Below are 13,999 nucleotides of genomic sequence, written 5' to 3' on the forward strand. Positions count from 1 at the left end.
ACAAGTGTGTAGATGAATAGTGCCAGAAAGAGCTTTGTTGTAGCACTTGGACAGGGGCTGTCTGTGGCAGTGTGAATTCTGTGAATGTATCCTCCTTCAGGTGGAGTCTGGCTATGTCTGTGAAGGGGATCACAAGACAATGGCGAAGGCTATCAAGGACAGGGTATCTTTGATTAAGCGCAAGCGAGAGCAGCGCCAGTCGGTGCAAGAAGAACAGGAGAACATACTCCAGGAAGAAGGTAGTCAGAAGCAGCAGCTGGAGCAGCAGCAGCCATCAAGTGCTTCCCATGCAGGGTCAAAGCATCCCCAGTCTGTCACTGGTACTGCTCCTGTCCCTACTGCTTCAGCATCAGTTTCTACACAAGTGGAGCCTGAAGAGCCAGAAGCTGATCAACACCAACAGCTGCAGTTCCAGCAACCCAGTGTATCTGTTCTTTGTAAGTGCCTCAGTTAGTCTCTTTAGGAACTCTTGCACTTACACAGTTCCTCCCATTAGTTTTATGTTTTTTGTGAGTATAGCAGTAAGTGCTCTAAGATGATGCTGTTTGCCATTGCTGCTGCTGAAGAACAGTAGGCCATTAGAAAACACAGCAACATAAGATGCATTCCTTTGGCTTTGCTGAACCAAGGCTTGGCACAATTCACAGCCCAGTGTCTTAGCACAGCATGGTTTCTCTTTGTTTCAAGGCAATATACTGAGTCAACTTGGGCACCTAAAGCATGAACACTCATGACTTCCCTTGGTTTTGCTGCCCTCTTACAGGTTCAGTACATTCTAGCCCTGCTGCTGGCTGTATGCTCCTGCACCAGTGCAGATCAGGCTGTTAAAACTACTCACTTGAATCCTTGTTAACTTTTAAAGTGGAAATGAGATTAATCTACAAGTGGTTCAGCTCATAATTTCCTTTCTTGACAAGTCTTAATTTTCTGTTTTACATACTGTGCATGAAAAGATGAATTTATAATCCTATCTTTTCTTCTTCTGCCATCCCAGCATTTGAATAAGTATTTGAATAATGATGGAAGATGACAACTTCTGTATTAGAGTGATGAAGTTAAAAAGCAAATTACTGTCTGCTCGTTAGATAACCAAGATTTTAAATTATGCGTAGTTCACTACTGTGCCTACATGGTGCATCTGCCAGCCAGCATAACACAACTGTTTTAAATGTCTGTGTAAAATTAAATAAAAATAATGATTAATAAACCTTGAAAGATCATTCATACCAATGTGGAATTTCGGTTTCTATTTCTAGTCTAGCCTTTTGTAGGAAGTATCATTTATTCTTAAATATGCTCCCAAAGAACTCCTGAACTGAATAATTTTTCAGGGTTTTAGGGGAAGGCATAATGGAGGAAAAGAAGATTATAAAATCAGCTTAAATATTACAAGAGGTAAAATGCTAATAAAGGTCCACGTGACATGGCACAAAAATCAATTTAATATTTGATCAGTTATAGGATCTTTGAAATTTTTAATCCAGACCGCAGTTCTTGAAATGCAGATTTTTATCCTTAACTTTTGCAGCTGATGGAACAGTTGACAGTGGCCAGGGGTCGTCTGTGTACACTGAATCTGTGAGCAGTCAGCAGACTGTGTCTTATGGTTCCCAGCATGACCAGTCAGTCTCAAACACTGGAGTCCAGGGATACCCAGCTTCAGTTGGCCAAGTGCAGTCCCAGCAGCATGGAGGTTATCAGCCACCTGCAGCGGTAAGCCAGACCTTACAGCACTACAAATGCATGGAATTACTTGGTTTTGTATGTCTGTTGAAATATGAGAGGCAATCTGCCAGGCCATCTTCCACGTATATTTTCTTTTGCATAGCATACAGATTCTGCATGGGAGGAGTTCAGGAGAGTTTTTTTTTTGCAAGATGACTGGTTTTAGAGGAGGAGGGGAAAGTGCAAGAGCGTCTTTGCCTTTAAAGCTTTTATTTAATCTTGACTGCAGTTAAACAATAATGGGTTAGTCATTTTTGTAAACAGAAGTAACATCTTCAGAACAAGACTACCTCTTGAAAATAAGCATTTCATCTTGCTTGGGAAGGTGGTGTGTGTATGTGTATATTAAGTTACCAGGGATCAAGCTGCTGGTTTAGTTTGAAGAAGGGATTAGAGTAATTTGAGCCACTGTATGAAATTGCTATGTGTATTCTGTGAGACTTTGATTACAGATTTTTGCAGGTAAGACTTTTTTTGACTGTTACAGAATGTTGCATGTGAGAACTCCAGACTGAAAAGACCCCACGTCCTTGTTCCCAGTTTTATTTCTAGCTTGTGTTGATTTGCTCATCATGTGTATTCCTTTTCCCTGGAAAGTCTGCACTGGGCAAAAATACTTTTCCTACTATGTTCATTTGTGTTGCCCTTTTATTTTGGTATGTTTTTCCCTTGGTATGTTTTTAGATCTGAGTAAGAGTGTATGCAGAAATCTATTCTAATTCTGGAGTAGAGCTTCTGCTACTTTTATATTGTCTTCAGTGGTTCCCTTGTCACTTGTTATTTACACAAATAAAAATCCAAGATTGAGGCAGACATTATGGTATAACGTAGTAACACCATAAAGAAGATGTGACACTTAACACTGACGGTCCTCACTTCTTCTGGTACCTGTTGTTGTAGCCTTTGTTACAAAATCACTGGTGTAACTAGGATTTTGGCAAACAGGCTGCTATCACCCACAAACAAAGCATCTCCATCTTTTTGAAAGACCTGAGGTGTGTGGTACTGTTAGTCCTTGATGATGAGTTTTTAATCCCTCTAAATAAGCTGCTCTTCCGGGTAAGCCATATTTTGGAGTGTGGGCACATACTGGGCCAGAAGCCATGTCCACTCTCTTGGGATGGCTGGCTTACAGATTGAAAGACTAGAATCTTTTGGGAGGAGGAGGGAGAACAAGCATATGATAAAGGTATAGCTAAGCTGTGTAGTTTGCTGCAAAAGCATGCTCAATGCTATATGATGACAACAGTGGTACCAGGAGGCTGGCAGACTACAGGGACTACTAACCCTTTGTTGGGAAGGGGCTGACAGGTCGAAATTATATTGACAACTGAAGAAATGGCCTTAAAAAGAATCACAATGCAATTTGATCAGGACAAGAACAAGGTTGGTGCTTAAACTGGAATAATCAGCTACACAAGTACATAATGAGTAACCAGTGGCTAGGCAGCCATTTTGCGTAATAAATTAAAAAATCAGGGATTACATTGGACCACAAGCTGGACATGGTCAAAAACATCATGCTGTCATGAAAAAGGCAAACATCTCATTATATTAAATAGTAGTTCTGCTCTTGGCTATTGGTAAGTCTATCCTGCACCCCTTGGCTGAGTGAATTGGAGGGTGGCTTGGGAGAAAATTCAGAGGAGTATTAAAAAAACCCTAGGAGAAATACAAAAAGCATGGTTTATGTGGGAAGACTGAAATAATTGAGTCTATACAAGATAAGCTTGAAGAGAGAGAAAGCTGTAAAAGGCTGCTATGAAATAAGGAGAGGCTGATCAGATCACAACATTATTGTTAGATAGAATAAAGAATGATAAGCCTTAATTTCAGCATAGAATTATTGTTTGGGAAGGGATTTATTTAATACTCAAAAAAGATAAGTATTGTAGTTTCCATCAGTGCAGGTGTTCTGAACTATTAGATAAATTAGAGTCAGGAATGATGTATAACTACTCCTGCCTTGGAATAGATGAAGATGTATTTAGTTAACCATTTGACTTCTTTTCTATCTCTCTCCCAAACTTTTAATCAATTTAGCAAGATTTCTTAAAACAGAAATCTTGGAAATCTAATATCTACTGAATATCTTGCTGTTTTCTCTCTGTACGTCTGTATTTGATTTTATTTACTTAAAGATATTGTGGGTTACCTCCATAAGAAGTGTATACTGCCTCTTAAAAAATATAATGTTTCCATTCACTTAAAAAACCCACAGCAAAACACAATACAACCCCCACCCCCCCCCCAAAAAAAAAAAAAAAAAAAAAAAAAAGGAATATAAAAGCCTCTGAACCAAAAAAATGAAAATCCCAACTCAAAACTTTATTCTTTTTCTTCTGATTTGATTGGATTTTGACCTGTAGCCTTCTGGATTGTGGCAACACAGCTCGTGTTGTAGAAGGTGTAAGGTTTAAATTTTTATGGTAATGTTTCAGTTAATGAAGAGCCAGCTGCATGCATTTAGTTCATAATTTGGGCAGAGGGGCTGCCCCAGTAGAAGAACTGGGTGACAGTTGTAATCACACATTCACTCTAAAAACTAATCAATGTTTGAAAGCTCATTAGTATCTAAGGTTTTATTTGTCAGACTACCAGGTGCTTTGAGTACACACACTATGAGCTGTGTCTTGTGGCCCGAGATAAACCGTTCTCTGTCTGATCTGCCTTCCATGTGTTTCTCATAAGGATTCTAGGGAGCTTCCCACACTGCTCAGTAAACAAAGGCAAACTCTGCTCCTCAGAGGTGCACACACCCTGTTCCCAGTGTGTCTTGGCATTCATTCAGCATTCTCATATCTTGTGGTACCACATATTAGTCAATATTGGGCCTTCCATTGTGTATCTTCATTTCTTTTCTACCTCATTATAGTTTTTGCTGGTTTTGTTTTTTTTTTTTAAGTGTTCAAGTTTTAACTTTTGTTTTCCTCCTTCAGCCTCAACGTGGTCGTAGCATGTCAGTTTGTGTCCCCCACCTTCCTGCTCTTCCCTGTATGTCGTGCATCCCTCTCAGTGCTCCTTGCACCCCACCACCAGCGCTGTCTGCACCTTTTTCTCCTTTCTACCTTCGGACTGTCCCTGAAGAAACCTTTGCAGAAAAACTTTCTAAAGCCCTGGAAAGTGTACTGCCCATGCACTCTGCCTCTCCACGCAAGCATCGACGCTCCAGCCTGCCCTCCCTCTCTGTCAGTCCTGTATGTGTTACCATTTGCCTCCTGGCACAGTAAGATAAGTTATCATTAAATACATCCTGGGCTCTGGGCATTTTTCAAGGGAGAAATTGCAAAGTCAATTCCTTATACTGTGCTGCTGGAATGTTGATTTTGTTAGTTTTATTTATTTCTATGCAGCAGTACTGGTAAACATTATCAAACAGTGGCTGACTGCTTGTTTCTTATCTTTTAGGACAGTATAAATGTAAATTACCCAGTTGTACCACAGAAGGTAAAGGGAAGACTAGTTCTTAATACCCAAAGTCAGAAGACTTATTTTTCAACTTCTTAGTAAACACTGCATGTTAATTAAGCCCTTCACAAAACAGCAAGCTTTTAAAGCCTGATTGCTGTGGCTGCTTATTCTTAAAGCTTTGGCTAGCTGTGATAGTGATATTAGATATTTAGAGTATGAATATTTTTGAGGTATTTTTTGTAAATTCTTATCAGAAACTCAACTTCAACTACTTCTTAATGGGAAAAAGCAGTAGTTTCATATTTCTTAGAAAGTCAGATGCAGAGATAACATGCAAGAGGAGGTAGATTCTTTTCCATTTTCAGCTTCAGTTTACACAAGATAAATTTTGAGAAGCATTTTTGTGTAAATGAAGTAATTGGAACCAGGTTTAGAACATAAGAAAGGTATTTCATCTGTAGGGCCTTCTCTATAGCATCTGTCAATATGGAAATTTGCTGCTGCTTTTCTGGACAAAAGAGGCTGGGGAGAAACTAAACAATGTGGAAACAGCAACTTGAAAAACTCATAAATACCATTTGCCTTGAGCAGTATACTTACTACTGACTCTTACAATTTTTTTTCCAGTAGGGAAGAGACTACATGGTCTATGGGCATACTGCAGGCAGAGATGAAAATATGTAAAATTACTAAATTGTTTGATGTTCTTACACAGAACTCTCTGTAGTGAAATATTCCCTACAACTCTTAAAGATGAGCCTCCTCTGAAGTAGTACATCAGATGGAGTGGAATTGCCTGAAGACTTCGCTGTTCTTAAACTTGTGAATGTTTTATTGTCCAGGCAAGAGTTAAGTTTGTTTCAATGAATGCTAATTTTTTGTATGAAAAGGTATGATTATAAGTGATTAAATGATGGTTTTGTCTTACAAAATATGATATTAAATGCTATTTTAAAATTATAAATTGTGATTAATCAACTTATTATTAATTTAATCAACTTAAATTATATTTTATCTTACAAAATATTTCCTTTTGGCTTTTTGGATAGCATACAGGAACACTAGCATTGTGGATTTTGTATTGGAAAATATTAACATCTAATGTCATCTTCTGAGTGCAAATTAGAAGCTTTGCATTATTGCTGTTCTCAAGTTCTGAATTTCATATTCCACATATGGCAGTGACCTCAGGGGTTTGATTGGATTTCAAGCACTGATCACAATGGTTAGGCCGTAACAATAAATCTCATTCCATTGTCAGGAGCAAAATTGGTTTCTTTTTGTGAACTATTGGAATTGAACCGGAAAAGCAGCTCTAACACCAGCAAATATTCCCAATTGTAGCTATGCCTGCCATGGATGTATTTAATGGATATTAACAACTCACCTAAATTTCCTAAGTATTGTATGTTTTTGACCATGAATTGAGTATAAATTCTATAGTTACTTCACAGAACTGCCTAGTGAACTGTGCATGTTGATGTGCTTTCACTTTTAATGTATGAATTACCTGTCTTGTTCATGTCAATACAGCCTCAGCATCCTCGTGGGGGAACACCACCGTTCCCAGATTCACAGATATTTTTCCCAACCGTTCATGAACGGCCGGTGTCTTTCTCACCACCACCTGTCTGCCCGCCGAAGGTGGCAATTGCTCAGCGGCGCAAGAGCACTTCATTTTTGGAAGCCCAAACTTGCCACTTCCAGCCATTGCTGAAGACTGGCCAGAGTTTAGTTCCACCTGGTGGTAGTCCCACCAATTGGACTCCAGAGGCATTTGTTATGCTGGGCACAGCAGCTCAGAGAGTCGCTGGAGAGCCTCTGCATGTGCAAGTTAATCCTGTGTTTGAGCAAGCTCCTGTCCACAGTGACTATAGATCTGGACCAACACCTCCAGAGGATGCTCACTACAGGATGCATCCAGAAGCTGTATATTTGGTGGGCATGCACTATCCATCACAGGTATCGGAGCAGTATGATCAAGTAGCTTATAACTCTCACGTGACTGAACAGCATTTGAAGCAGGTCTCTGAGTCAAACCGTGGGCAAGGTGGTCCTCCACAAAGCTCTGTGTTCGACTTTCAATCGGGGCAAACATATCTGGCAAGACATGTTCAGAACCTGAGGCTGGATTCTGGGATGGGTCCCCTTTCTCCATTATCCAGTGTTTCAGCTCCCCTGAGTGCAGAGCCAGCTCAGATGACGTTCCACCAGGTGTTTGTTCCACACTCAGCCCCGGCTGTGCTTTCTCACAGTGCTGATGGCAGAGCGAGCTGTGTCTTTGAGTTCCATGTGCACGCACAGAGCTCTGCTCCGGCAGAAGGGGCGGCTTTCCCCCCACGGGCCTACAGAAGTCGCCGGGGCTCTATGGAGACCAGCCATGAGGAGTCCACCCAAGGCTTAGGGTCGCATGGTCGGCTTCAGCCTGTGACCGAAGAGCACTGTAACTATCTTGGTGCTGAGGTAGCGGGTCCCAGAGGGGCCTCTGCCAGGTGCAGCTGGCCAGAAGGAAGCCCAGAATACTCCAGTGATTCCTCACAGCTGACTTCCTCTGACACTGGTGATTTCCAGTCTCCCCCCCCTACAGGGGGATCATCTTCTGCTTTTGGTTCAGACTTCTCATTGCCCATTGTTCAGCTGCCTCAGAAGGTGTTGCAGGAGTCACAGCTCTTCATCTGCTTCCCCCAGGGAGCCTCAACTCAGCAGGCCCTGTCCACCTCGCTTTCATCAGGACCACCTACATCCTATCCTCAGGTTACAGGAGCAAACCCTTCCACAATTGCACTGCTTTATATAAGTCATACTAAAAGGGAAACCTTGCTTTTAGACCTGCTCCATGTGATTCTAAGAATTAGCATTCATGGGAGTGTCTTTCCACCAAGTCTATACTAGGATCTCTTTAACTTAACCAGGTTGCTATGAAATAATGAGGCATTAGCAACCGTCTGGTGTGTGTTCAGATTTGGCTGAAATATTGGTAGGGCTTTTGTGTTAAAAGTAAAAAATGGTCAGTGTTCCTGCTGGGACTAGCTGTTCTTTTGGCGAGAGATTGCTGGAGTACCAAATTGGCTTTTAAACAGTGGTTTTAATGAAAGGTATCTCTTCTCCACACTTAGAATCAGTAGTTGTAGTACAACTTGCTTTGTGTTTCTGTTGCTGCTTTTTAGCCATTTTAATGTGTTGCTTGAGGTTGAATTTTCATACAAATAATGTTTCATTAGACAGCAAGGTTATTTTGGTGACTGTCCAAAATGCAAGAGCTTTTTCTAGATTTGGGGAAAGAAAGTGGGAAGAGAGGAATGGAAGGAGCTGTGTTATGTATGTGTATATTGATTTGGAAATGTATTTGTTGAAGAAGTATTTGAAGAAGCTAAACAGGCTGAGTAGTTAATTAATGACACAAACAACTGTTGCTAGTTGGTACTGCCACACCCTCTAAGCCTTATGTGGTGTCCTTTTAAAGCAAAATTTGAAGCCTGAAGCTTAGTTCGGAGATGTTTTTTATCAGCACATGTGGTATCTGCATTTGCAATGGTCACTTTTCTGTACGCTGTGAGGTGTGTGTCTATGCATTGTGTCTGCACTCCTAGTCTGAAGTCTCATAACTTTCTGTGAAAAGAGAGGATTTACTTTTAAGTAGACTTCTCTCTTAACCTCTGTTGTCCTTGGAATTAGAGGCTTTAACATTCTAGTTACTGGAGCACTAGTAGCTTCGAGATTTGTGGGAAGGAGAATAATTTTGCTCTGTATTAAGTTCAAGAACTAAGTATTTAAGGCTTTCTGTAAGGGATATTAAAGGTGTTTTAGTAAAGCTGGAACAGCTTTCATCACTAGTCTAATAGGTACAATTGCTGTGCTGTAGAATTTGTAGAATGAATCTCCTAATCAAGAGAACTTGAGAACCTTGAAAACTTTTTTCTCCATAAACCTTTGTTAAACTCAGGAGGCATATTCTGATGGATATAAAATACATATGCAAAACAAAAAAAAAAGTCACTTCTTTTGCAGAATATAAGTTCTGGGATCTTTTATCTAATTCATCAGAAGATTAGAATTTGAAACCCAAACTCTGAGTCAATGTGAGCACATGTTACAGCAGTGAGGTGTAGCACATGTATAGATCCCAACCTGAAGCTTCTAAAACAGCAAAGAAAAAATGGTTCTCTTCATTGGTAGTCTGCTTTTCCCAAGGTTTCCATAATAGAAAAATACAGAATTTTAACAGACATGTTCCTGATGAGCTTCTGCAAGCTCAATGATCACAGCATGAAGGAATTTCATAGATATTTCTGGTATGATACATATGCACCAGATATGCTTCTTACAAAGGCAGTTCACCCAAGTGGTGCATGCTCGGGCAACTCATCTGGAGGTCTTCGTCTAGTTCTCTCCCAGGAGCTGATAAAGAAATACAGTTGTCACAAAAACAGTATTACAGATCCTGGGATCTGATAAAAAATTTTTAGTTACAAAAAAAGTAATGAAAGTCCATTCCATTTTCCTTTGCCTCTTCCACGTTCATTTGTATGCCGCTCATCCATTTTTTTTTGTTGCTTGCTTGAAAATTTTATCTTAGCTAGAATGTTAACTCTCATATTCCTCCATATCTGATTCTTGGTAGCCTTTGAATGGTAGTGACTCTGGAAACGATTATTAGCCTGTGTTTTGACATGCCTCTCAAAGGAAACTCATGACATTTATGTGTACTGGGTACTTTGTAATTGGTCTAGAATTCTGTATATCTTCTTGCTTGGTTTTTTTATGGATAGGTTTATTTCCATGTAGCCTCCTTTTATTGCCCCACCTGTCTGTGTTTGGAACACATGTAAAGGTAAAACTTAATGCATCTATTTCCAGTTACCATACCAAGGCATCCTGCTCTTAAAGCATCACCAGTGGAAGAAGAAGCTGGTAGGCTGATCTGTCTCATGTTGAGGGGCATATGGGTTGCAGAGTCCTTCTGTATTAGTTATTTTGGAAGACTTAAAATGACATTCAGAACTCCTCCAAATTGCTCTGCCTTGTTCTGGTTGTCGTAATGGCATTTGGCCAGAAGGTCTGCTTGTCCAAAAGGACAAGCTAGAAACCTATTCCAACCAGATAATTCCAGGCAGAAATTATTTTAACTGCCTGCAGCAGAAACCATAGAGTTTTTCTCAGCTGATTGTCTTTTTTTCCCCTCCAGACACAGGTGCAAGGCCAGCCAGCCTCAAGCAATGCTGTGGTGCCATCCCAGCCTACTCAACACACTCAGCAGGTAGGACCACACTTCTGAAACTCAGGACTGAAGTACTCATAATATAGAATTTTGATGACTCTTTTAAGAGCAATTGTCTACCTCTGCCACCATTTGACCCATAGTTTTGCAGTAGAGGAATCCTTTGGTTCTCACTCAGTCAAACATGCTATGAGATACACATTGACTTTCTGAGACTTATTTTAAAAACCATGTTAATACTTGTTTTCCCATGCCTGTCTTCCCCTACTTCCACCTGACCTTGCAGTGGTGGTCCTGTTCAAGGGGAGACATGTCAGTACTTGCAGATTAGACTGTCTAGATAGGCAGACTTCATTCTCGTGATTTCTCCTAACTGGAAATCTGATCTGCAACATTCTCTTCTCTTAACTGCCTTGTCATCCTTTATACAATCTTCATTCTTGGTTTCACTGATGAAAGTTCTCTTGCAAGATTTGGTGTCAATAATGGAATTGTATAGTAATGCTAATATGTAATTGTTAAAGCTTTGGCAGATTCTGAAGAACCACTGATATCACTTAGGAGAGAGTAAAAAGCAGAATTTAAGTAGGATATGCTTAAAAATCTCTGCTGGGGGGTAATACAGCTTCTTCCTCTTTTTCCTGCTACAGAGCGCACAGCAGCCAGTCTCTTCCCAACAGCCTGGACAATACCAGCTGCAGCAGCCCTCAGTTTCTGCCAGCACCACTCCTGCACAACCTGTCTCTCAAACTCAAACTTCACAGGTCATGCCAATGCCTCAGGCAGCAGCTGGGACACAGGTAAACAAAATTCTTTCTAGCAGAAGATTTTTTTTTATTTCTTCATAGCTGGTAGATTCAATATGCTGCTGCTTTCACTTTTGTCATCTTTCCTAATGGTTTTAAAACATTCATCCGAACAAGAGTATTCTGATTGTACTATAACTGTCAGTTTTGTTGAAAATGTGTTGGAAACCCTCTTATACGTGGCAGTTGTGAGTAATTTGAGGGCAGGAGAGCACTTTCATGCACAAAGTTCTTTCAATTGTCAAAAATATCAGGAAGCATATTAATGAATGGTGTATTGTGAACAGATTTTCAGGAACTTGTAATTTTTCTGTTTCCCATCCACTGTCTTATCTTCGGCACCATTACACATGTAAAACATACTTATTTAGGTAGTGAGCTATAGGACTCCTTTCTTCATTGTGTCATCTTTCTTACTCAGCTCTTCTTTACTTCCTGACCAAGAAGCTTCTGTTACTGAATATTGCTTCATTTTGGCTTATATCTCTGTTGAATGTGTGAGTTGCAATTTTGTTTTTAAAATTGTTTTGTTGCTTGTTCATCTAAGCTGCCTTTCCAGTTGCATCGTTTGCTGCCTTTAATTGACGTATTCCCTGCAATTCTCTGAATGCTGGCACAGTGGATTTTAATTCTCCTTTACTTTAGTCCCCATACTCAAAGCTGACAGATTTGTTGTAGGATTTGCACTTCTTTGCTGTAAGAAGGCAGGCTTGGGTCTGGGGACAGAGTTGAGGAGAATTTAATTATGTTTATGCACAAAGCAGTGCTTCAGGGTATTCACATGTTGCTCTTTCACCCTCTGTGGGTGTCTGTTTCAAGAGCCTGTTGAGCTCTTCAAGGGAAGTGTTGCAAAGTGAGAACTGTTTGGAACTCCAGCCAGCTTCCCAGCCACTCTGCCAACTGTGCTCCCCAGCCACTTTAACAGAGTGCTGTAACTTTAATAATGTCTTCTTTGACTAATGTGTAAAACTCTGCTTTCCGCAACCCTGCTTTAAAAAAAAAAATCTATCTCTATTTTCTTTACCTCCCCAGCTTCCTGTTTCCCAACCAGTGTCGATCATCCAAGGCGAGCCTCAATTACCTGTTGCAGCATCTTCTCTCCCTCAGCCTTCAGTTACCCCATCAGTCCCCATTGGCTCTCATTTTCTACCCATGGGACAGGCCTTGCCAGCTTCCGTGGTTCCCCAGTTCCCAGTGTCTCAGTTGCCTGTGGCAGCTCCTCATGTGACAGTGGCTCAGCCAGGTTTCCAGTCGCTGCCCATTTCAATGGCAGCTGGCATGAATCAGCCACTGCTCACACTGGCCACGTCTGCTGCAGCAGCTGCTGTTCCTGTAGGACCAAGCGTTGTCCCTAGCCAGCTTCCCACACTGATGCAGCCTTTGGCTCAGCTGCCCAGCCAGGTTCTCCCGCAGCTCCTGCAGCCGCCTGTCCAGGCCGTGGGATTGCCAGTCAGCATTGGACAAGCTGCTGAAGCTTCGCTTCCTGCTGCAGATGCTCTTTACCAGGTATTGTTGCAAGCCAGCAGACCTCTTCTCCACATTTTTGCCCATTCCTCTAAGGTACCAGATCTGGGCTGCGTGCCCTGGCCAGCTCACTTCTCACATGAGAGCCATTAAGCCACTAGAATAAATTCTGTTGTGCGATAAAGAACCATTTTAAGGGGGAGAGAAGAAAAAAAGTCCTTGGACAACCGTGGGTTTTGAATTTTTCATATTTGGCATTGGAATTTGTCTAAAATGACAGAATCGTAGTGCAGTGCTTTGTTCAACCACTGTGTGAGAGAGGACAGCTATATATGCATGAGATCTGTCAGCTTGGGGAAAAAGAAAATAAGAAACTGTAACTTTAAAAATAGGAGCTATGTGTTGGAAAGAAAATCAGTGGCAGCATATTCAACAATGTCAGTATTTTATTCCAAGTCTGGGAAGGGATAGGATAGGGAATTTGTAGAAATCAGTAAGGCAGCATGGATCTTGGATGTGACGTAAGTACCTGGTGCTGGTTGTGAACGGCACAGACTGCTTCAGCGACTTTGTGTGATCACTCACTGTAAAAGTGGTAACCTGAATGATGATTAAAGTGTTCTTGCTGCTGGGTCAGCTCATTATGAGAGGACAGGAAAAACACAAGAGTGTTTTTTCTATTTAATCTCAAGAATCAGCAGCAGTTGTATAACATCTGAGCCGTAGTTTTTCAGCTTGAAAATTCTTCAAGCTCATTTCTAGTCTCAGGCTTTAAAATCTCAAGCTCTATAGGCAGCTGCAAAAGTTGGGAGATGAAGATTCTTTTGCCTAAGACTTGGGACTCTGAGTGGGAATTTGTTTTGTTTGGGCTTGGTGACTTATGCTGGCTACATGAGCGGTTTGCTCCGCTTCTTTGGGAAGATTTTGGGAGAGCTTGAACAAGTACAGGAGGTTGGAACGCGTCCCTGGAACTGATACTTTTTTTATTACTGTCTTGTTTCTTAATAAGCTCTGGTATTCACTGACTTGATTCCCCCGTTTTCTGTTACAGGGCTTCCCATCTCGGCTGACACCACAATACCCGGGGGACTCCAACGTTGCACCTTCCTCGGCTGTGGCCTCTGCCAGTATTCCTTCTGCTGTGCTGTCCCCTCCCTTGCCCACAGATGCAATGGCCCAGTCAGGGTACCTTGCTCCTGTTGTGCAGCCATATGGGGAGCAGAATGTTATGGTTTCCATGGGCAGCCTGGGAGGACAGGTTCAGGTGCCCCAACCTCCTGTGAGTTTAGCACAACAGGCCTCATCTGCCTCCTCACAGCAGGCGGTTGTGGAGGTAAATATATGAAATATAATGTAACAGTAGATTTTGAATGTT

General features: G+C 41.3%; 1 protein-coding gene across 11 annotated transcripts in view; it reads left to right on the top strand.

Moving 5' to 3' along the window:
• Positions 1-13,999, top strand: part of WNK1 (WNK lysine deficient protein kinase 1) — a 98,545-nt gene that overhangs the window by 55,639 nt on the left and 28,907 nt on the right. For 6 of the 11 annotated variants that reach the window (XM_021535060.3, XM_021535058.3, XM_077783288.1 and 3 more), the window contains exons 7-14: positions 101-437; positions 1,529-1,713; positions 4,665-4,922; positions 6,670-7,098; positions 10,322-10,393; positions 11,005-11,154; positions 12,193-12,666; positions 13,676-13,957. In XM_021535060.3, coding sequence (XP_021390735.2) covers positions 101-437; positions 1,529-1,713; positions 4,665-4,922; positions 6,670-7,098; positions 10,322-10,393; positions 11,005-11,154; positions 12,193-12,666; positions 13,676-13,957 — 2,187 coding nt within the window. Of the gene's footprint in view, positions 1-100; positions 438-1,528; positions 1,714-4,664; positions 4,923-6,669; positions 7,891-10,321; positions 10,394-11,004; positions 11,155-12,192; positions 12,667-13,675; positions 13,958-13,999 lie in introns of all 11 variants that reach the window. The other 5 variants (XM_021535066.3, XM_077783289.1, XM_031507942.2 and 2 more) reach the window with 4 other exon arrangements.

Source organism: Lonchura striata, chromosome 5 (genome assembly GCF_046129695.1).
Source record: "Lonchura striata isolate bLonStr1 chromosome 5, bLonStr1.mat, whole genome shotgun sequence".
Classification (NCBI taxonomy): domain Eukaryota; kingdom Metazoa; phylum Chordata; class Aves; order Passeriformes; family Estrildidae; genus Lonchura; species Lonchura striata.